General features: G+C 36.6%; 4 protein-coding genes across 14 annotated transcripts in view; 1 reads left to right on the plus strand and 3 right to left on the minus strand.

Annotated features, from left to right (window-relative positions):
- herc2 (HECT and RLD domain containing E3 ubiquitin protein ligase 2) overlaps positions 1-5,475 on the minus strand; it is a 105,905-nt gene extending 100,430 nt beyond the window's left edge. For 8 of the 9 annotated variants that reach the window (XM_089000029.1, XM_089000037.1, XM_089000035.1 and 5 more), the window contains exons 1-4: positions 5,338-5,475; positions 4,136-4,255; positions 3,745-3,838; positions 3,072-3,215 (exon numbers count right to left, since the gene is read on the minus strand). In XM_089000029.1, coding sequence (XP_088856155.1) covers positions 3,072-3,215; positions 3,745-3,838; positions 4,136-4,207 — 310 coding nt within the window. In that variant the 5' untranslated portion in view covers positions 4,208-4,255; positions 5,338-5,475. The remainder of the gene's footprint in view (positions 1-3,071; positions 3,216-3,744; positions 3,839-4,135; positions 4,256-5,337) is intronic. The other variant, XM_089000033.1, reaches the window with a different exon arrangement.
- A 368-nt stretch (positions 5,476-5,843) lies between these two features.
- On the minus strand, positions 5,844-8,293 carry LOC148895097 (melanoregulin). Of its 2 annotated transcripts, none has more exons than XM_088999855.1 (5): positions 8,122-8,293; positions 7,867-8,059; positions 6,746-6,836; positions 6,416-6,600; positions 5,844-6,268 (listed from the first exon to the last, which is right to left on the minus strand). In XM_088999855.1, exons 1-5 carry the CDS (start codon positions 8,199-8,201, stop codon positions 6,188-6,190), a joined length of 630 nt encoding a protein of 209 aa, XP_088855981.1. In that variant the 5' UTR covers positions 8,202-8,293; the 3' UTR covers positions 5,844-6,187. The 2 variants fall into 2 exon arrangements, with proteins under 2 accessions (XP_088855981.1, XP_088855982.1); XM_088999856.1 differs by having other exon boundaries at positions 5,847-6,268; positions 6,416-6,582; positions 8,122-8,284.
- Positions 8,294-9,467: 1,174 nt separating this feature from the next.
- LOC148895098 (magnesium transporter NIPA2-like) lies at positions 9,468-19,610 on the plus strand. Of its 2 annotated transcripts, none has more exons than XM_088999854.1 (6): positions 9,468-9,838; positions 11,618-11,869; positions 13,661-13,717; positions 15,640-15,730; positions 15,825-15,985; positions 17,130-19,610. In XM_088999854.1, exons 2-6 carry the CDS (start codon positions 11,731-11,733, stop codon positions 17,741-17,743), a joined length of 1,062 nt encoding a protein of 353 aa, XP_088855980.1. In that variant the 5' UTR covers positions 9,468-9,838; positions 11,618-11,730; the 3' UTR covers positions 17,744-19,610. The 2 variants fall into 2 exon arrangements, with proteins under 2 accessions (XP_088855980.1, XP_088855979.1); XM_088999853.1 differs by lacking the exon at positions 9,468-9,838 and adding an exon at positions 10,162-10,413.
- Positions 18,568-22,253, minus strand: LOC148895099 (cytoplasmic FMR1-interacting protein 1 homolog). The gene is made up of 2 exons (XM_088999857.1): positions 22,073-22,253; positions 18,568-20,944 (listed from the first exon to the last, which is right to left on the minus strand). The coding sequence occupies exons 1-2, from the start codon at positions 22,181-22,183 to the stop codon at positions 20,780-20,782; spliced, it is 276 nt and encodes a 91-aa protein (XP_088855983.1). The 5' UTR covers positions 22,184-22,253; the 3' UTR covers positions 18,568-20,779.
- Positions 22,254-24,177: the final 1,924 nt, after the last annotated feature.

Genomic DNA, 24,177 nt, shown 5'->3' on the forward strand with positions numbered 1-24,177 from the left:
GCTAGCTAGCTTGCTAGCTATCGATTCCATTCTATTTTATTCTATTCTATACAGCACACCCTTGTTGTCCTCAAGGGGTCACGGCAGCCGGCCGGCCCCCGAGGGGACGAACGAGACGGCCAAAATAGCCGCTCGGAAATCTCCTTAAGCTTTTATGTAATCCGGACTGGCCAGAGGCGGCGGCAGTAACGCCGCCTCAGCTGTGCCGAGCTATCGGGGCGCACGATAAAGACACGGTTGGAGCTAATCAGTCAACCACACGGTCGCAACGTTTGGTGGAAAAAAAAAAATACATTGTTATATCAGTATGAGCAGTTACAATCCCGTATTCCAGAACCGAGTTCGTTTCCAGATTCAATGGAGGACAGAGTAGCTGAAAACAGGAAGAAAGTCAAGTGTCTATTGTTGTTTTTATTGTAAAGTGTCCTTGGGTATTTCTGAAAGGCGCTTGAAATTAAATGTATTATTATTATTAGTAAAGAACGGGAGAAAGACCATTTTAAAAACTCAATATCAATATTCATTCGAGTTTCAAAACTCGCCGATGCGAGAGATCTGAGTGGGTGAAGGCGAGCAGGAAGTGTGCCGTTTGAACCCTCATCCCGGATGGCGGAGCGCTCATGCAAGTGGCGATCCAGTGACTGATGATGTCATTTCCTCAATCAATAGTCAGAAAGATTCCTCCCAGTTCTTCTTATGTCCCCAAAGTCAACTCATAACCTTATCTCCCTGCAGCATGAAAGTGGTCCACCCAGTCGCATTATGCAAACACTACCAAAAAAAATATATAGATAGCACCACCCCCCACTCGACAGGGTTAAAAAAAACAAAAAACGAGGGCCCGTCCATTATTTAATTGGGAGATGTTAACATTGTCAAAAATTGTAACAAAAAAGGTTTTTTAACTTATTACATTGAAAGGGAAACATAATGACATTCAACCACTCCCTCTAACAAAAAAAAAAACGAAGGAGTAGGGGAGCTGAGTTTTGGCTGTTGTAAAGAAGAATGATAAAAATGTTCTGTCTTATATTTCACATCTTTAGAGCTCCGAGCGTGAAGGTATCATAAAAATGTACGGAAATTTATTGTGACAAATATCGGTGCCTGCCCCCTTAAAATAAATAAATACATAAATAAACAAACAAATAAATACATACATATATAAATAAATAAGTGCGGAAATAAAAACAAATAAACAAATACACAAAGAAATGCATATTTAAACCAATAATTATATCATGGAAAAACAAAAGTTAAAAAAAATACATAAAAATAAATCAACAAATAAATAAATAAATCAATTAAAAAAACAAATGCACAAATAAAACCAAATAAATAAATACACAAATAAATAAAGTAATGAGTAAATAAATCAATCAATAAATAATAATTAAAAAAAAATGAATACATACATAAATAAATACATAAAGAAATAATTACATAAATAAAATAAATAAATACACAAGTAAATAAATAGCCAAATGAATAAATAAATAAACAAATGAACAAATAATATAATAAATGCAATAAATATAATAAATAACAAATGCAGAAATAAAAACAAATAACAAATACACAAATAAACAAACAAAATGTAAAGATAAACCAATAAATAAATAATTGAAAAACAAACAAAAAAAAACAAACACATACATACACATTACATAAATAAATACATAAATAAATTGCCAAATATAGGAATTAATGGATAATAGGAATAGATAAAGATACATAGATAGATAAACAAATAAATAAAGAAATAAGTGCGGAAATAAAAACAAATAAATAAACAAATACACAAAGAAATGCATATTTAAACCAATAATTATATCATGGAAAAACAAAAGTTAAAAAAAATACATAAAAATAAATCAACAAATAAATACATAAATCAATTTAAAAAAAACAAATGCACAAATAAAACCAAATAAATAAATACACAAATAAATAAAATAATGAGTAAATAAATCAATAGATAAATAATTAAAAAAAAACAAATAAAAAAATAAATAAATGAATACATACATAAATAAATACATAAATAAATAATTACAAAAAATACATAAAAATAAATCAACAAATAAATACATAAATCAATTTCAAAAAAACCAATGCACAAATAAAACCAAATAAATAAATACACAAATAAATAAAATAATGAGTAAATAAATCAATAAATAAATAATAATTAAAAATAAATAAATACATAAATAAATAAATAAATAAATAAATAAATAAATAAATGAATAAATACATAAATAAATACATAAAGAAATAATTACATAAATAAAATACATAAATACACAAGTAAATAAATAGCCAAATGAATACATAAATAAACGAATGAACAAATAATATAATATATAATAAATGCAATAAATATAATAATAAATAATAAATGCAGAAATAAAAACAAATAATAACAAATACACAAATAAACAAACAAAATGTAAAGATAAACTAATAAATAAATAATTGAAAAACAAACAAAAAAACAAACACATACATACATACACATTACATAAATAAATACATAAATACAGTAAAGTCTCGTTATATCGATATTCAAGGGAGTCCGAAAAAATATCGATATAACCGGGACTATCGATATATCCGACCCTGTTTGCATGTAATTTTCGCCGTGCGTGCATAGAAATAGTATCGATATAACCGGGACTATCGATATATCCGATATCGATATAACCAGACTTTACTGTAAATTGCCAAATACAGGAATTAATGGATAATAGGAATAGATATAGATACATAAATAGATCAATCAATCAATCAATAAATAAATAAATATTTGGGGCCATTTTTGTTTTTTTTATGTCACTTATGTATGCTTATCTTCAGGCGTACATTTTATTTGGTTTTTAGCATTTGTAAAGTGTCTGAGTCTGACGAAAAGCGCCTTCAAATAAAAGGCATTATTATTATTATTATTATTATTATTATTATTATTATTTCTACTATTACTACTATTATTATTATTATTTAAAAGCAAGCAATTTCCACGCCACCCGAATCTGGAAAGTGCCTCATGTGATATGGTGAAGCGTTCTGACCTGGTTGTCGTCCCCAATCCCAAGTTTCGATGATGGAATGGTGGATTGCCGCGGACGCCGCAGTCGCCGCCTCATCTTCGTCTTTCTTCTCCTTGTCGTTGGCTTCGTCTTTCTTTTGGCCTGTGACGCAGCCCAGGCTGTCTTCTGCGAAATGGAAAAGATGCAGTCAGGTATAACTTTGTGGCCATTTTCCAGTAATGCGATTATCGTTTTACTTTTACTAATAACTGTAACCATATCACATTGATATGGATGATGCAGAGCAAATTGAACTGTTTGGAAAATCCAAGAAAATCAATCATTTTTTTTTTTCATCATAAATATAGCCCAAAAAATACACATTGATTGTATAATAATAATAATAATAATAATAATAATAATAATAATAATAATTAATAATAAATAATAATAATACATTTCATTTCTAAGCGCCTTTCAAAACTCTCAAGGTCACTTTACAGTCACAGGCTAGGTTTTTCTGTGGGTGAGCAGCGGCAGCCATACTCGGCAGCGTTCACTCAACCCGTCAGTAATTCAAATAGATAGTAAGCTTATTTGCCACGTTTAGATGATAAAACAATGGCAGGGTCATACTGACCAATGGCGATTTTGTTGAGTCGGAGGGGGGGAAATAAATAAAATAAATTCTACACGTGCCAAGATGGTGTCATACCTGGATGAGCTGATTCGTCACTGTTAAAGGTGATCTCCTCATCCTTTACCATTTCGTTCCACATCTCGCTCAGTCCTTCTGCCGAGAAGGCCCACTGCCAAAGAAAATCAGCGCGGGTCTTAAAATGTAAAATATAGCTATATGCCGTGGAATCTTTGTAAAATACGCTCAGTAGAAGTCATTTGAAGTGATTTTACAAATTATGGACACAACTTGTCGGAGGTGTCTGTTGTCCTTTAAATGTGATGCGCAGGCATGTTTAAAAAAACAAACAAAAAAAAAAAACATTAACCGATTCAAATCAGTTTTCACATTGAAAGTTGCCAAATTTTGACGAGTGACAGAATGGGGCAGCCCCTGTCTATTCACCTTGAGAGATCGCATCACATACCTGTAAATCTATCTTGAGCCATTTATCATGAAATCTACTTTGGGCATCGAGGTTAAAAGACGGAGAAGGCATCTTTCCAAACCTCCTCCCTTCCCTCACTCGGCTGCAAACGCAGCCAACCTGAAAACATGACCAAAAAAAAGATGACCATGTGTAATATCAATCAAGTGACAGCCGAGTTGATATGTGCAACATAATAATACATTTCATTTGTAAGCGCCTTTCCAAACTCTCAAGGTCACTTTCCAGTCACAGGATCAGTTTTTCTGTGGGCAAGCAGCGGCAGCCACACGCGCCAGCGTGAAGTACATAACACACAATGATCATCCTTTGAATCCAGTTTGTTGAAGGTGGGATACATCTAAAATTAATTTTTGGGATACACACTTTTCGCCTTACACGCTCTGTCTGGGAACCAATTAAGTTCGTAAGCCAAGGTATTACTGTACCTCACTTAAAATGAAAAAAAATACCCAAGATGTGGCTCAGAACCAAATTGAGGTGGACACCTTTGATATCACGGAATAAAAATGATAATCCTCATGCAAAATGCATTGAAAACATTCGATGGTAAATTCGACAGTAGCAGGCCAACGATCTACTTCTCATTTATTGTAGCGACACCGTTGGAAATTCAATCACAAGTTGTTTACAGACGGCACCAGAAAAATAGCTTGCTATTGCATCTAAATTTAGTTGTTTTCATTTTAATAACGACGTACGAACGGTCGCCGTACCGTTAAGCGAATAACACATTTTATCGATATGTGAAATAACGCCGATTGTTTCATTGAGATATTGCATGCATGTGTTTATGTTTACTGCATGTGTGCGTTTATCGTGACACGACGAAGGGAGGGTTCGGTGGAAGATCATCATCGTAGCTTTTTTAAATACCAGCCGGGCTGCGACGGTCAACATTTGACAAGGCAGCTGCATATAAAAAAAACATATAATCGAATAATTTGCGCTGATTTAATCGGGCAAGGTAACAAACCTTTTTGCTTAAATGCTAATGCTAAGTAGTAGCCTAACGCAATGGGGAAATAACGTTAGCCGAAGCTAGTCATGCTAATCCAGCTGGCGTCATCCTAGCCCGGGTTGAAACACACCTCCGAAGGAATGACACCCGGTCGAAACGTTTGATGCCGAAAACAACAATTTGACGGCTTCATAGTTCACGAAAAACATTGAAATTATACCTGCGGTCTACGGCTGTCGACTTTGCCGTTGTCTCCTTAGCTCCTATTCTGCATTGTGAGGACTTGATTGACAGGTCTCCGACTGGGGCTCCAGGCATGGAAGCCGTACTACGTATTTGCGGCAGGCGTTTGTTTGTGCTGTATTCCAGGAGCCACCGAGTGGGGGGTGGAATTTAGTGACGGACACGCCCGCTCGTTTCAAGGTTCTGCTCCGCCCGCTTGGCGGACCCGCGACTTGAAACAACGCGCTTTTCCTAAATTCAAGGCGGGACCAAAACTCGAAAGTTTGCCGAATCGTTACAATATTTGGTGATATTTTCTGTCAAAATAATTCCCATATGTACACCCACCCCTATTTTTTTTAAAGATTCACAAATATGGTTATTTTCATGTGGTTTTCACATTGACGAATATGCGCTAGAAATTCGCCAGATTTTCGCTCAGGCAGAGGTTGCCTGTTCAATCCCCGACCAAAGTGTCCTTAAGCAAGAAATTCAACCATCACAATTCGCTATTATTATTTTTTTTTAACAAGAAGCTGAACTACGTGATGATATTCTCCAACCAAAAATCAAACACATTTAATTTTGGTCACATATGTGCACTTATACCAAGGAGAATTGGGTTTTACACTAGTTTGTTAATACATTAGCAAACCGTTGTAGCAGTGATTTCATCTGTGCTGTATGTAATGCATATTAGCATATTTGACAATAAAACTGACTTTGACTTTGAACTGGATTCAATATATTTACATGACCCCGTCAAAATAAAACAAAACTATACAATATAGATCACAATGCAAAACAGTCAAACATTGCATTGATAAAAATAAAGCCCAGGCTCTGTTTCAGCCATCTTGTCTCTTGGGATATTTCTCCACAGCCAGTCTGACAAAGTCTTCCGCGCTGTCCAGGGACACCAGGCGGTCCTGAACAAACCATGCAAAATAGAGATGCCAAGTGAAGTCTCAATTATTTAGTTTACGCAATCAACCGCATGTCATTTCATTCACGAACGCTTTACTGAGCTGCTGTTATTCACTCAATTATGACGGTTCGGATTTGAAGACGTGTACCATAACACAGATGTATCTGGTCCGATATCCTGTTCCAACAGGAAACAAGGAAGTGTGTTCCAACAACTGGGTCAAGAGTTCGGTAGCTCTGTTGAGACCCTCCTGGTAGTGATTGAAATAACTTTGCTTGTTGACTTCCAATAAGGAATCCGCCTCAGATTGATAACCTGCAGGAAGAGACCCCCCTCCCCACCAAAGTAAAAGCATCGACGAGTGGGTTGAAACGCCTTACACGAAATACGGCCTCAAAATAAAAAATAAATACTACATCTAAATGTCGTATATTTGTTGCATGTTATCCCTACTTGGGAATTGAAAAGAGTGTCTCACCCATTTGCAGGAGGATTTTCTTCCATCGTGCTCTCACTTCTCGTCTGGCGTAGCGTAACGTATGGATGTCATAATTCAGCTGTTCCCATTCCTTGGGAAAATACATATAAGATCGATTTAAAAAAAACTGGATTTTTTAAATTAGGCATAAGATCATTTATTATCACTGTAGATAGATAGATAGATAGATAGATAGATAGATAGATAGATAGATAGATAGATAGATAGATAGATAGATAGATAGATAGATAGATAGATAGATAGATAGATAGATAGATAGATAGATAGATAGATATAGATAAACAAATAAATAAAATAAAAATAAAATAATTAAACAATTAAGTACATAAGTGAATAAATAAGAAGACAATTTAATTAATTAAAAATAAATAAATAAATAGGCACCTGTAGGGAAAAATTTCCTGTGACTGTAAAGTGTCCTTGAGAGTTTTGAAATAAAATGCATTATTCTTATTATTATTATTACAAATAAACAAAAATAATTAATTAATTTAAATAAATAAATGCATAAGTGAATACATAAAGTAATCAATTAAAATAAATACGTAAATAAATACATACATAATTAAGTAAATACATGAATAGATAGATTAAAAGAAAATACAGTAGGACTTCTTTAATCGATTGCAAACATTTATGCTTTCCACTTCAGAACTACAGTAAAGTCTCGTTATATCGATATCGGATATATCGATAGTCCCGGTTATATCGATACTATTTCTATGCACGCACGGAGAAAATTACATGCAAACAGGGTCGGATATATCGATAGTCCCGGTTATATCGATATTTTTTCGGACTCCCTTGAATATCGATATAACGAGACTTTACTGTAGATAAAAAGAAATAAATAACATTTTGCTGCTTTTTTGGTAGTGTTTGTCTTTTTTTTACATTACCAGTCAGGGCCACTAGATGGCGAAAAATCTCCACTTTCCAATTAGGACCCAAGTGTCTTTTTTTGGTGGGGGGGGGGGGGGGGTCAAGCAGTTGATTCAAGTGACAATGACAAAAACCCTGGCGTGAATCATTTAAGAACAATTTCACTCCATTTTGCATGGAACCCCCCCCCCCCTTCTATTGCAAACCGGGCGCCTCACCTCTGTGGCCTTGTCAACCTGATTCCTCATGTTGATAAAAGCCCGCAACTCTCCATCCGATTCCCTTCTAGCGGAAGGCCTTTCCCGCGTGACCTTAGTCTCCAGCTGTCGCCCGACGGGAATGTCCTCCTCAGTGTCGTCATGGCTGCTTTCGCCGGATAACTGCTCCGTCGTCTTGGACGCTTTGTATACGCTGCAAGGAGAGAATATGGTTGACAGACAATTTTGAATGGACAAATGTAGCTAGCTGCTTACCGCAAATCGCCGTTTTTCTTTTGTACTCTTTTGGACTGTAGATACAAGTGACAGCAGCACAGAGTCAAGCTAGCACCCATCTTGCCACCTCCTCAAATATGTCTTGAGGAGTCTCTCTACTGCATTGGTTTAACTCTACAATGTTTCCAACTCGAGCGTGCGTGTCGGACGATGAATATGAGCAGTGTCCCTAACTCGTGTCCAGCCCCCCCACCCCCTTAGCCCCTGTTCTGCTGACCGGAATGAGAGTAAATCGCTCAATTAGACTTCAGCCACGTGATTGAAAGCCAAGCAGACAACAACACAGTCAGGGTGGCACAGGCGGAATTCCTCCTGGAACCTTAGTCGGTGACCTGCAATTGGGTGTGTGTGTGTGTGTGTGTGTGTGTGTGTTTTCGATTTTGTTGGCGGTTCTCAAATCTCCAATTTAAATTTTGTTCAATGACAATAAAATTCTAAATGGATTATTGTGCACAAGTGAAGCTCGTGTGAATTATTTAAATACATTGAAATGGAGTCCCCATTACGGCAGTAAAATCGATTTTTCTTCAGAAGTCCCCGTGACATGGTCCAAACATGACTTCATAAAGTCTGAAATTTAAAGTGTTTTAATGTGTGTGTGTGTGTGTGTGTGTGTGTGTTTGCGTGTGTGTGTGTGTGTGTGTGTGTGTGTGTGTGTGTGTGTGTGTGTGTGTGTGTGTGTGTGTGTGTGTGTTACTTCCGGGTTGAGTGAACGCTGGCGCTTCTGGCTGCCGCTGCTCACCCGCAGAAAAAAACTTATCCCTTGACTATAAAGTGTCCTTGAGAGTTTTGAACGGTGCTTCTAAATGAACTGTATTATTATTATTATTATTATTATAAATATTATTATAGTTGCTATTATTACTAAAACAAACCACACACCTAAGACCATGAACATACAGGCAGGCTCCTTATGGTACCACAGAAGAAGAAAAAAACATTCAGGTTCACGCAAATAACGCAGATTAATTAATTAATCATAATTATTAGTATTATTTTGCAAGAGAACTTTTTTTTATCCGCTATTTGTGTACTTTCGGGTCATTTTAAATGAAAGTAACAAAGTGGAATGTTTTCATCCACGGGGGGAATTTAATTTTACTTTGAAATTGGCTTGAAATACAGTACAATAAAGGTGTTCTTGGTTCTAAACATCTGAAGCGTACAGTCGTCTCTTAAATTATAGCGCGTTAGACTGTAGCCAAATTGACCCGGAAGTACATAAATGCGGTTTAACATTTTTTTTCCACAAAGAAAAACAAAACTTTTATTTCGAAAAGTTTCCGGTGTATGCCATTTTGTTTCTCATTCCATGTAACTTTGGGGGCTGCGTAGTAACAACATTAGCAGATATTTGAATCAAATTCTTGACCTCGTAGGCTTACATTTACAATGCAAATCAAAGTGTTTTTCCCTGGTCTGTAATGCATGAGCTCAATGACATTCAGAACATTTATGTGTGTTATTCCACGCGTGAACACTGGAGCGTGGGGCCGCTGCTGGCTGCTGAACAGGCGGTATAAACAGCCCAATCCGCCCGATGTTACCATTCACGAAGACGGCCAGCCCAGTCGTCGTCTTCGCCTTGTTGGTTGATAAACGCTGGGGAGGATGGAGCTGGATGTTTTGGTGGTTTCAACGCTGCGGGGGGTGTGATCTCTACTCGACCGGGTGACGTGGGGTTATCAGTAGAAAGGTACAAATCAATCCAACTAAAATTGACGTGTTTTTTGGGGGGGTTTGATTGAAATGATTCGCGACGACTTTGGCTAACCAGTTAGCTTCTCGTGCTAGTGAAGCTAGCGATGCCAATGTGTGTAGAGCGTGGGTTTCACTTACCTCTTTAATTTAACCCCCCAAAAACACCTTTCATTACCCCTGGCGTTTTTGGTTTCGATGTTAAAGTACAACTGTGGTTAAAAAAAAAACTATTAAAGTTGATTCCCGAGTTAAAATCAACCAAAATTTGCCCGTGTTACGATGCGAACTAGCTACGAAGCTAATTAAACTCACCTGTCGCCGTCACCTGAGCGTCGAGGGCCGACGAAGGAAAGTGAAAGAAGCAAAAGAAAAAAAATGGTTCTTGGTTAACATAAGACAATGCGTGACGAGTTGTTAAAATAGAGTGTCGAAATGGGGACGTCTTTTGGCTCCGGTGTTTCTAAAGGAGACCGAGCCGGTTGAACGGGATTCTACAGCTCGCCATGGAGTGCGACTTTAAAGCTGCGTATACGTCGTCGGAACCGAATTGGACTATTTGTCGTGAAAATGGTGCGTGGGTTCTTTAATAATAATAATACATTTCATTTATATTTATAGTTGGAATGTATTGTTGTTTGTTAGTTTATTTTAACAACCTTTTACTGTGTCGGGTTGCTTTCAAATATAGCAGAAACTAATGACCTTCACTTGTGATTTGTAGTAGCCGTTTAGGACACAAATATGGATTGTCTACTTCTTACTCTGACAAAATGGGTCTTTTATTTTTCCTTAAACTTAGATTATAAAAATATCCGGAAAAAAATATTCAGGCGCTTTATAAGGTGGAGAAAGCCGTGACTGAAAGAATGTGAATCATGGTAGCATTAACATATTCACTGCCATTCACGAATTTATTCGGGAATGTAAAGTATGACGTGGAGCGCCATTCCCGAATTTATTTGGGTTTTGTTTTTTCATGCTTGGGTGCCGATAAAGCGCTGGTCATGTTTTTTTGTTTTCCACAAGAGAGCAGCATTTCCATTTTTCCCATGTTAGCGCTTTGTTCCAGTTTCAGCTGTTGTTAAAGCGCTATATAAATCAATACAGTATGCATGTATTGTATTCTTGACAGACAACCTTCTTTCAAGCTCGTATAACTCCAGACCCATATAATTTAGGACTTAACTTTTTTTTCTGATAAAAGAAGAAAGTCTAAATTTTCTAACGCTGTATTGTATGTTTATGTCGTCCTAAAACTCTATTCTGTAGATCCTGGAATTCAAGTGACAATGACAAAAACCCTGGCATTGGCGTGGACACATTTTTGCACATTGTCTGGCATTGAATGAGTTAATGAGAGTCATATTACAGAATATAATAATACTAATAATAATAATAAGAACACATTTCATTTATAAGCACCTTTCAAAACTCTCAAGGTCACTTTACAGTCACAGTATAGCTCACATTTCTATGGGTGAGCAGCGGCAGTCACGCGCGCCAGCGTTCACTCAACCCGAAAGTAACTCAAATTGATAGAAAGCTAGCTCGCTAATAGATGCCTGATAGGTAGGTAGGTCGGTAGCTAGATCGGTAGATAGGTAGATAGCTAAATATGAATACTAATTAATCTTTGTTGGTAGGCTCTTGTGTACCTGAATAGGTGACATGTTTTGTGGTGTTCAGGGTTACCCTTTTATGTCTGCTTTTCAATCCAATTTGAGTAAAGTTTGAACAGCTACTTTGTGTTGTATTCCGTCGCTCCCCCTTTTAGGCGTGTGGCTCGACCTGAGCTGCGCCTCTGGCCTGCAACGACTTCTTCACTGCCTGGTTGTCAATGTGACACAGGAGAAAAACAACAACAGCAGCAGCACATCCGGCCTCGGAATGGCTCAGGATCGCGGCAAATACGACTTTTACATCGGCTTGGCTTTGGCTGTCAGCTCCAGCATCTTCATCGGCGGCAGCTTCATCCTCAAGAAGAAAGGTCTGCTGCGTTTAGCCAGGAAGGGATCCATGCGAGCCGGTAAGAAGATTTTTGGTTAGGTGGATGGATAGAGCAGTACTTGTCTTCATGCTAACGATACACATAGGTTATTATTGGGTCAGTCGCTACTCATATATAAGAAAATGGCGGAACGTAAAATGCACACGGGTCAAAAGGTCGATGGGATAAATTCTGACTTGTTTTCAGAGATGTTCACTCGGACACTGTGAACAAAGGCTCGAACACAGTAAAATTGTCTTTTACTGCCGGCAGGGGACACAGCCATTCATGACCGACGGCCAACGTCTGCAGCTCTCTGCCAAGCTATTTATTGAGAGTACAGTGATCCCTCAGCTTACGAACGCTTTAGCTAACGAACTTTTCGCTTTACGAACGTTAAATTCACGAGAATATAATCTTGGTTTACAAACTATTTTTCGGGAAACACACGGAGCGCCACAATGAGTGATGTGTCGTTCGCAAACGAGACGGTTCTTGGAGCTCCTAACAAGGAGCTGGAAATGGCAGCCGACTTTTTTTGTCCTTTATTCCCCGCCCCCAGTTTTTGGTTAAAGCCGCACGTGATTGGTCAAGGTCTGTGGTAGAGGAGGATTGGATTGGATTGGATATGCCTTTATTAGTCTCACAGTGGAGAAATTTACATTACATACAGGGAGGGCAGAAACAGAGCTGCACATGGACAGGAAAGGCAGACGACAGAGCTTGAAACAAAAAAAAAAACAAAGTAAAAAGGTGAGAACATGGATAGAAAACAGTGAAATTTGGACTTGTTTCAACTTTATTGATAGTTCAAGGGCAGAGTGTAGACTGCAAGGTTAAAATATCCCGTCAATCAGGCCATCTGTACAATTTGAAGAGAAAAGACAAGCAAGGGAACCAGCTATTAATAAATTTTCTAGTGTGTCTGCCTGCATCTGTTGCAATATCACAACTTCCAAGATGTACAACCCAGAGTTCCTTGAGACACTTTATGCAAAAAGCGTTCCATTCCATCAAGCCATCAACGACCATCACAAAGGTAAATAAAACGACTTTATGATAAAGTAAAGTTTATTTCTGTAATTAGCATACCACAGCACATTTATTATACATAAAATAAGGTATATTGTGTGTAGTTTTAAGGCTTATTTAGTTGAAAATTATGTTTTATGGGGACCTGGGAACGGATTATTGTTATTTTAATGGTTTCCTATGGGAAATTAATGTTTGGGATACACACTTTTCGCCTTAAACACGCTTTCTGGGAACCAATTACATTCACACGCAAAGGTATCACTGTATCTGCAAATTTAAGTGGTACATTAGTAAAAAAAAAAATAGTCTTCTTGATTTGAATACCACACCCCTGGATGTCCCAAGCACCAACAACTATAAACCAACAGAACATAGACATTTTAATTGGTTGTCCTTTCCATCAACTGATAGATTTGTAACATGGCTAATGAGCTCTACCTGTGAAGGAGTTTTTACCAAATCGTAAGGCCGGATCTCCATACATGAATATGACAGTTTTAACAGGCTGTGTCTGTTCACCTCAAGATTGATTTTCTATGCTTCTATTGTGGGCCTTCTAAGCATGAAACTTTGAAATATGATCACTTCTATTCTGCGTGTTATCTATCACTTGTCTACCTCATGAATATTTAATAGGGAGGCTGGATAGCAAAACTCGCAACGGGTGTTTGATCCATAAATGTCATCTAGACTCGATAATGTTTATTTAATTAATTTTTATAACTTTATTCGGTAACGTGGATGGAATGTGGCAGTGAAGGTCACTTTTTTTTTTCCTCTCCGTCATCGTTTCAGGTCAGGGAGGCCACGCTTATCTCAAGGAGTGGCTCTGGTGGGCTGGGTTACTTTCAAGTAAGTCATTTATACATATATTTTTAAAGCAGAATTTGTACTAACATCACAAGTGACCTAGCTATCTATTTACTATCTACCTATTAGCCATTTATTAGCTAGCTAGCTTTCTTTCTATTTGAGTTACTTTTGGGTTGAATGAACCCTGGCGCTCGTGGCTGCCGCTGCTCACCCATAGAAAAACTCATCCTGTGACTGTAAAGTGACCTGCAGTGCCTAATAATGTGGTGCAACCTATCTGTGGAAAACTTCGATATTTATATATTATATTTGGAGAAAAAAAAAATATTAATTGAAGGTGCGCCCTATAGTCCAATGCGCAATATCTATCTATCTATCTATCTATCTATCTATCTATCTATCTATCTATCTATCTATCTATCTATGGAAAAGGTTTGAAAATACACCTTTCATTGGGGGTGCGCCTTATACTCCGGTGCACCTTATACACCAGAAAATAATAAAAATCAATATAATATTTATATATTTGGGGGGAAAATGATTAATTGATGATGCGCCTTACAGAAAAGATTTGAAAATACACTTCATTGGGGGTGCGCCTTGTACACCGGAAAATACGGTAAATATGTCAAAAAAATTCCCATATAATATTTATATATTTGGAAAAAAAAATAATATATAGAAAATACACTTCATTGGTGGTGCGCCTTATACAATGGAAAAGACAGTAAATATGTAAAAATGTTCCAATATAATGTTTATATATTTTGGACAAAATATATTAATTGACGGTGCGCCTTATATATATATATATATATATATATATATATATATATATATATATATATATATATATATATATATATATATATATATATAGAAAATACACTTCATTGGTGGTGCGCCTTATACTCCGGTGCGCCTTTTACACCAGAAAATACAGTAAATATGTAAAAATGTTCCAATATATTTGGGGAAAAAAATATTAATTGACGGTGCTCTTTATATATATATAGAAAATACAATTCATTGGGGGTGCACTTTATACTCCGGTGCGCCTTATACACCAGAAAATACAGTAAATATGTAATAATGTTCCAATATAATATTTATATATTTGGGAAGAAATATTAATATATAGAAAATACACTTCATTGGTGGTGCGCCTTATACTCCGGTGCGCCTTATACACCGGAAAATACAGTAAATATGTAAAAATGTTACAATATATTTATATATTTGGGGAAAAAAATATTAATTGACGGTGCTCTTTATATATATATATAGAAAATACACTTATTGGGGGTGCACTTTATACTCCGGTGCGCCTTATACACCAGAAAATACAGTAAATATGTAATGTTCCAATATAATATTTATATATTTGGGAAGAAATATTAATATATAGAAAATACACTTCATTGGTGGTGCGCCTTATACTCCGGTGCGCCTTATACACCGGAAAATACAGTAAATATGTAAAAATGTTCCAATATGATATTTATATATTTGGGAAAAAAATATTAATTGACTGCACCTTATATATATATATAGAAAATACACTTATTGGGGGTGCGCCTTATACTCCGGTATGTCTTATACACCAGAAAATACAGTTAATATGTAAAAATGTTCCAATATAGTATCTATATATTTTGGAGAGAAAAAATAATTGACGGTGCGCCTTATATATATATATATATATATATATATATATATATATATATATATATATATATACTTCATTGGGGGTGCACTTTATACTCCGGTGCACCTTATACACCGGAAAATATGGTAAATATGTAAAAAAAAAAAATTCCAATATAATATTTCTATATTTTGAAAAAAATAATTGGCGGCGCGCCTCACATATAGAAAACGTTTAAAAATACACATCATTGGCGGTGCGCCTTACACACGGGAAAATGCGTTAAATCTTGTTTTTGCCTTGTCACATTCAGTGGGTGCGGGTGAAGCCGCCAACTTCGCAGCGTACGCCTTCGCCCCCGCCACCCTGGTCACCCCCCTTGGCGCCCTGAGCGTACTGGTCAGGTAGGCAGTGGAAACGTTCGCCGTTGGTTCTTACTTGTTGTGAAAGCTCGCCGGGTGGTCACCCGATGATGTCGCGGCCGTTCGTCTCTCTCAGCGCGGTGCTGTCGTCGTACTTCCTGAGCGAGCGCTTGAACCTTCACGGCAAGCTGGGCTGTCTGCTCAGCGTGCTGGGCTCCACCACCATGGTCATACACGCCCCGAAGGAAGAAGAGATCAGCAGCCTGGAGGATATGGCGCAGAAATTGATCGACCCAGGTAAACACGCACAGGCCATGATGGGGGGAAAAAAAAAAATAATAATAATAATATACAATCATAAAATAATAAAAAAATAGTGGGGAAAAAAATGAACACAGGAGTGAAAAAGATTCGAAAAAAATGGTTCAACGTGTGATTGTCTGGGGCAGCCAGCTAGATAGACAGCTAGGTAGCGAGATTAGCTAGCTAATTGATAACTAATAGATAGCTAGTTAGATAGCAAATAGCTAGCTGGCTAGGTAGCCAGCTTAGCTAGTTAGAGAGCAAATGATAGCTAGCTAGGTAGCTAGCTAGATAGCAAATAGATGGATAGCCAGGTAGCTAGTTAGATAGCAAATAGATAGCTCTCTAGGTAATCAGCGAGTTAGATAGTGAAAAGATAGCTAGCTAGGTAGCCAGCTAGCTAGTTAGACAGCAAATAGATAGCAAATAGTTAGCTAGCTAGTTAGATAGCAAATAGATAACTAGCTAGGTAGCTAGCCAGCTAGTTAGATAGTGAAAAGATAGATAGCTAGCTAGGTAGGCAGCTAGCTAGTTAGATAGCGAATATAGCAAATATATACCAAATAGATAGCTATCTAGGTAGCCAGTTAGCTAGTTAGGTAGTGAATAGATAGCAAATAGTTAGCTAGCTAGTTAGATAGCAAATAGATAACTAGCTCGGTAGCTAGCCAGCTAGTTAGATAGTGAAAAGATAGCTAGCTAGGTAGGCAGCTAGCTAGTTAGATAGCGAATATAGCAAATATATACCAAATAGATAGCTAGCTAGTTAGGTAGTGGTTAGATAGCTAGGTAGGTAGCTAGTTAGATAGCAAATAGATAGGTAGGCAGCTAGCTAGTTAGATAGCAAATAGCTAGCAAGCTAGGTAGGCAGGTAGTTAGATAGCAAATAAAAGCTAATAGTTAGCTAGCTAGTTAGATAGCAAATAGCTAGCGAGCTAGGTAGATAGCAAATAAAAGCTAATAGTTAGCTAGCTAGTTAGATAGCAAATAGTAAGCTAGCTAGTTAGACAGCAAATGATTATTATTATCACTTGAGCGCAGTTTTCAATGTTGAAGTCAACAATTCTTCGACTTACCACTAGAGGGAGCCCACACACATTTGTCTCTTCTTCTTCTTCTCCTTTTGTGTCCGACGCAGGCTTCTTCATCTTCGCCACGGCGGTGGTCACGGTGGTGCTGGTGTTGATTTTGGCGGTGGCCCCCCGTCAAGGTCAAAGCAACATCTTGGTGTACATCAGCATCTGCTCGCTCATCGGCTCGCTCTCCGTGTCGTGCGTCAAGGGCCTGGGCATTGGCATCAAAGAGGCTGTGGGCGGAGTCAACGTGACCCGCGTCCCCTTAGCATGGCTGCTTCTGGCGGGCCTGCTGGTGTGCGTGGGGACGCAGATCAACTTCCTGAATAAGGCGCTGGACATTTTTAACACGTCCTTGGTCACGCCCATCTACTACGTGTTCTTCACCACGTCGGTGCTAACGTGCTCGGCGGCGCTTTTCAAGGAATGGCGGCACATGGGCGCGGCCGACATTATCGGTACGTTGGTTGGCTTCGTCACCATCGTGGTGGGTATCTTCCTGCTGCACGCTTTCAAGGATGTTAGCGTTAGCATGGCCGCGCTAGCCGCCGCCGTGCGTAAGGACCTGAAGCACGCTAACGGGTCGTACCAACTCCTCCACGTTAACGGCGACGAGGAGCGAGAGACGACGTTTGACGCCGTTTCCAGGCGCAACGGGGGTGTGGTGTTGTCGTCATAGAGACAATCTGATCCAATGGATCTGACTCGATTGCTTTTGCCTTACACTACCGCCTCTTTCCTTTCAGTTGTAGCAGCGGGGACAGTTCTTTCCAAGATGGCACTGTGGGAAAAAGATCATAAACTTGACCTCCGCATATGGCGCACATGCGATCGTCCCTCCATTTGTACAGTTTGGAAAAATACTGTTAAAATCCGACTTACGACCTACTCTACTTACGACCACCCGTACTTACGACCACGACCTCCAGGCCCTATTTTTTTAACATTTTAAGAGGGGGGGTTTGTGAGTCATTTAGCCTCAGAGTCTCTATTCAACATTTTCAATGTATTTCAACTTACGACCGTTTGGTCGGAACGGAACTCTGTTGTAAGTCGGATGGTACCTGTAAATCAATTTTAAAAAATTGCAGTGGAGGTCCCCGCTATTCATCAGAGGTGGAAACTGGGCCTGCAAGTGGGACATTTCTTTATCATCAATATACATCATAAAAAAACAAATACAGGTATCATCCGATTTAGGACCGAGTTCCGTTCCGACCAAAGGGTCGTAAGTCGAAACGGTCGTAAATTGAAATCCATTCAAAATATTGAATAGAGACTCGGAGGCTAAATGACTCACAAACTTCCCCTCTTATAATGTTAAAAAATAGGGTCTGGAGGTCGTGGTCGTAAGTACGGGTGGTCGTAAGTCGAGTAGGTTGTAAGTCAGATGTTACCTGTATAACTCCCTCGGTGTTCAATCGCAAGTACGCAGGGTCCGCTTATGAATATTTTAGGGGTAATAATGGAAATTTCCATTGCATTTGATCAACTACTGACGGATTAAGATATGTCAAATCTTTATTGTTCTTTATTCCAAATCAATTTTCTCAATCGTTCCAATAAGTCCCCAATACAAAACGTGATTTTTAAAATTCATACTTTTGAAAGAAAGCAACCCAAAGACCAAAAAAAAAACAATACAATGTACTACAAAATCAAACAAAGCCTGTTTAAATTTGAAAATACATGTAATCCCGTAAAATCTCAAAATTATATCAATTTTATCATTTACAGGTTTCATATTTTATGTGATGCATTTATATTTTTAAAAGCTTGGCCGAAACAAACATGCGAATCAAATCTCTGAAAATGGAGGACGCTGATTTGCTGTGGAGGGGAAAAGCCGAAAGGAAAAGAAGAAGTTCCAATAAATTCTCAATGAATATTTTTGTAATGTGAAGGAAAGTAGCACTTTACCCGTATTTGACTTCATATAAATCATAACATGTTTGATTCAAAGTAATAGATTATTTTTCTTACTACAAACACGGTACGATGTGTTTAGGGGCAGTGGGAAATAAACAAATGGCATTTTTTGGTTTGATTTGAGATAAGAGCGAATTCAAGGCACTACTTTGTTGTAATCTTGAGTATTTACTTGCAGAAAACATATTACTTTTTTTGTGTCTTTGTAAGTGATTCCTGACTTGAACCTTCCTATTGCATTCCTGGGTCAATTTGACCCGTGGTATGTGTAACCCTCCTGTTATGGTGCTTTGTTTTGATCTACCCCCCCCAAAAAATGATCACGGGTCAAACTGGCTTCAGCTAGCTAGAAAATAAATGCAATTTAAATGCAGTTTAATCGCAACTTTTGGAGGGAATTTTTTACAATTCAATTTCTATACAGGTAACACCCGACTTACGACCGAGTTCCGTTGTGAGCAAATGGTCGTAAGTCGAATTGGTCGTAAGTCGAAATCCATTCAAAAAGACTCGGAGGCTAAATGACTCACAAACTTCCTCTCTTAAAATGTTTAAAAAATAGGGTCTGGGGGGGGGGGGGGGGTCGTGGTCGTAAGTCGAACATGTCGTAAGTCGGATCTTACCTGTATATTTCAATGGGTAAATTTGAGATCCAGACACATTCACTGACTACCCTCCCCCCCCCCACGCTTACCATATTTAGTCCATTCCAATCATGAATTATTAATGCTGCGGGTGGGTCATATTGACCCATGAACATGTTCAGTGTATCAGTAACCTGGGTCGTTTTGGGATCAATTTGGTTTTGTAGCATCGACAGCAGGGTTAAATTTTTGTTTTCATGCACTGGATATATTTACCGTATTTTTTTGCACTATAAGGCGCACCTAAAAGTAGTTTTTTTTTCAAAGCTGACCATGCGCCCCATAATGCGGTGCACCCTGATGTATGAAAATGTTTTTTAAATATGTCATTTGCCTTATAATGCGGTGGTGCGCCTTATGTATGGAAAAGATTTTATAACATGTCATTCATTGAAAGTGCCCCTTATAATGCGGTGCGCCTTATGTATGAAAAAAGGTTTTTAAATACGTTGAAGGTGTACCTTATATTCCAGAAAATACGGTATATTCGGCATTATGAGGTTTCACTGTCACTACAAATTGTGATATTTTAAAGTACAGGTAACATCCGACTTACAACCGAGTTCCGCCGGACCAAACGGTCATAAGTCGAAACGGTTGTAAGTCGAAATTCATTCAAAATGTTGAATAGAGACTCTGAGGCTAAATGACATGGGTATGTATGGGTCTAGAGGCAATGGTCGTAAGTACGGGTGGTCGTAAGTCGAGTTGGTCGTAAGTCGGATGCTACTTGTAATTTTGATTTAAATTTCTTGTTTGTTTAAAAAAAAAAATACAGCTCTGCGGATGAACCAAGGAATTTGTTACAGTTTTGAAAGGCGCTTATAAATGAAATGTATTATTATTATTATTATATTTATTGAAATAATAAAAAGATGATTAAAAGTCAAGGCACAGTCAATAGAAATGCGTCGGCATGCAAAATATGAAAAAAACTTCACCTTATTATCATCATCATCACCACCACCAACACCACAAAATCTTTTTTTTTAAATATTAATCTCTTAGAAAGTCTAGCAAGTCGTATAAAACGTCTATTTCCCCGATAAGGCACGTGTGATACAAAAATTTTAATATGGGAATAAAACGTAATTGAGCCCCCCCCGGCCGAAAAAAATGGTATATTTGTAATATTTTTGCACTCAGCTGCTGGCCAGCGATTGGTGGATGGGCGGCTGGAAGCATCGCACGTGTTCCACCGGCATGTTTTCGCCGTCGCTCGACTTGAGGTACTTGTTCAAGATGGCGAAGATCTCGTTGTTGAGGACTTGGAACTTACGGATACGGTCCACCATTTTCTTCAGGGGCTGGGAAAAACAGAAACGGACACAAAATGGAGGCCAAGAGAACTTTCAGATTAATTCGGGGACATTAAAAAGTATATATTTTTTAAAAATAATTCCCCAACACACAGTATGTTTTGCGTTATATACAGGTAACATCCGACTTACGACCAAATGGCCGCAAGTTGAAATGGTCGTAAGTCGAATTCCATTCAAAATGTTGAATAGAGACTCTGAGCCTAAATGACACTGTATGGGTCTGGAGGTCATGTGTGGTTGTAACTTGAAATGGTCGTAAGTCGAATGCTACCTGTATTTCAAGGAAGACTTTTTTTTCACTGACAAAAAAAATGAATTCAAACATTATTTTTAAGTACCGGTAATTAGAAAAAAATACTCATTCACTGCCAGACAATGTGTAAAAATGTTTCCTTTCCAGTGCCAGGGTTTTTGTCATTTTTCACTCCGATTGCAGGACCCACAGAATATTGAGTTTGAGAACGACATAAACATTCAATTCAGAGTAAGAAACCTTAGACTCTTCTTTCATCAGGGGGTAAAAAAAAGGTTAATTCCTAAGTTATATGAGTCTGGAGTTATCTGAGCTTGAAATGGGGGTGACTGTACAAAATACAATACATATTGATTTATGTAGCTCTTTAACAACAGCTAAAGCTGTAACAAAAGAAAAACTAAAATGGGCAAAGCTCTCTATTTGCTAGCTAGCTGGCTATCTATCCATCTGACTAGCTAGCTAGCGCCTTTCAAAACTCTCAAGGTCACTTCACAGTCAGAGGATAAGATTTTCTGCGGGTGAGCAGCGGCAGCCACACGCGCCAGCGTTCACTCCACCCGGAAGTAACTCAAACAGATAGAAAGCTAGCTAGCTAATAGATACAGTAATTATAATAATAATACCTTTCATTTAAAAGTATCTTTTAAAACTCTCAAGGTCACTTTACAGTCACAGGATACAGTCGCTAATAGATAGCTACCTAGCCAGCTAGATAGCTAAACGATAGCTAGCAAGCCAGCTAGACAGCTAATAGATAGCTAATAAATAGTAGGTAATGCTAGGTAGCTAGCAGTGTACCGGCAACCATTCCATGGTGTACACCCCAACCCAGCCTTTCTGTATGGTCCTCTACTTACGACGCTCTTGATGAGTTCGTCCTTGCCGTCGTGTTTCTGCACTTTGAGCAGGTGGTAGCTGAAGTCGAGGATGTCAAAGCGTCTCTGCTGGCCCAACAAGCTGATGATCATGCAGCCCGCCCAGTGGAGTCCATCGCCGAAGCACTGCCTAGTATAAATAAATAAATAAATAAAAAGCTAAGCTAAGATAAGCTAAGCTAAGCAGAGGTCTGGCACCGGCCACCCCTGGACATTAGGGATATACAGTCATACTTTGGCTTACAGACTTAATTGGTTCCCAGACAGAGTGTGTAAGGCGAAAAGTGTGTATGCCAAAAATTAATTTCCCATAGGAAACCATTAAAATGAGAATAATCCGTTCCCAGGTCCCCATAAAACATATTTTTTTACTTTCTAAGCCTTAAAACTACACAAAATATACCTTATTTTATGTATAATAAATGTGCTATGGTATTATAATGAAAGAAATAAACAGTACTGTATAATAAAGTGGTTTTATTGACCTTTGTGATGGTCGTTGATGGCTTGATGGCATGGAGTGACCGGTTTCCTCAGCATTAAACACTTGTAGGTGCTTTCTCTGCCATCATTTTACCTAGTTCCTCATCAATCGTGTTCTGTTTAGCTGGGTTGATAGCTTTTTGCATCAAGTGTACAGATGGCTTGTGCGGGTTATTTGTGGAGCCTGATTGATGGGAATTTTAACCTTGCAGTTTACACTGCCTTTGAACTATCAATAAAGTTGAAACGACTCCAAATTTCACTGTTTTCTATCAATTTTCTCACTGTCGTCTGCCTGTCTCTTTAATGTTCAAACCACCTCCCCTCACTGCTGCGTCCTTGACCAATCATGTGGCTTTAACCGACGACTCGCGAATTTAACGTTCGTAAGGCGAAAAATTCGTTAGCTAAAGCGTTCGTAAGCTGAGATATCACTGTATGTCACCTTATATTCCAGAAAATACAATAACTTTAACACACGTTAGCATGAAGTTAGCAGCCGTTAAGACAATGAAAATGAAGAAAAAAAAAAAAAAAGAAAAAAGAAAAAAAAAGAAAAAAAAAAAAAAAAAAAAAAAAAGAAAAAAAAAAAAAAAAAAAAAAAAAAAAAAAAAAAAAAAAAAAAAGGAAAAAAAAAAAAAAAAAAAAAAAAAAAAAAAAAAAGAAAAAGAAAAAAAAAAAAAAAAAAAAAAAAAAAAAAAAAAAAAAAAAAAAAAAAAAAAAAAAAAAAAAAAAAAAAAAAAAAAAAAAAAAAAAAAAAAAAAAAAAAAAAAAAAAAAAAAAAAAAAAAAAAAAAAAAAAAAAAAAAAAAAAAAAAAAAAAAAAAAAAAAAAAAAAAAAAAAAAAAAAAAAAAAAAAAAAAAAAAAAAAAAAAAAAAAAAAAAAAAAAAAAAAAAAAAAAAAAAAAAAAAAAAAAAAAAAAAAAAAAAAAAAAAAAAAAAAAAAAAAAAAAAAAAAAAAAAAAAAAAAAAAAAAAAAAAAAAAAAAAAAAAAAAAAAAAAAAAAAAAAAAAAAAAAAAAAAAAAAAAAAAAAGAAAAAAAAAAAAAAAAAAAAAAAAAAAAAAAAAAAAAAAAAAAAAAAAAAAAAAAAAGAAAAAGAAAAAATAACAAAAAGAAAAAAAAAAAAAAAAAAAGAAAAAAAAAAGAAGAAAAAAGAAAAACAAAAAGAAAAAAGAAAAAGAAAAAAAATGAAAAAACAAAAAAGAAAAAAAAAAAAAAAAAAAAAAAAAAAAAAAGAAAAAAAAAAAAAAAAAAAAAAAAAAAAAAAAAAAAAAAAAAAAAAAAGAAAAAAAGAAAAAAGAAAAAAAAGAACAAGAAAAAAAGAGAAGAAAAAGAAACAAAAAAAAAAAAAAAAAAAAAAAAAAAAAAAAAAAAAAAAAAAAAAAAAAAACAAAAAAAAAAAAAAAAAAAGAAAAAAAAAAAAAAAGAAAAAAAAAAAAAAAAAAAAAAAAAAAAAAAAGAAAAAAGGAAAAAAAGAAAAAAAAAAAAAAGACAAAAGGAAAAAAGAAAAAAAAAAAAAAAAAAAAAAAAAAAAAAAAAAAAAAAAAAAAAGACAAATAAATAATAATAATAAGAATCCTCCTCCCTCCCTCCCTCAACCTTTG

Source organism: Hippocampus bargibanti, linkage group LG07 (assembly GCF_051943395.1).
Source record: "Hippocampus bargibanti isolate YZ-2025 linkage group LG07, ASM5194339v1, whole genome shotgun sequence".
NCBI lineage: Eukaryota > Metazoa > Chordata > Actinopteri > Syngnathiformes > Syngnathidae > Hippocampus > Hippocampus bargibanti.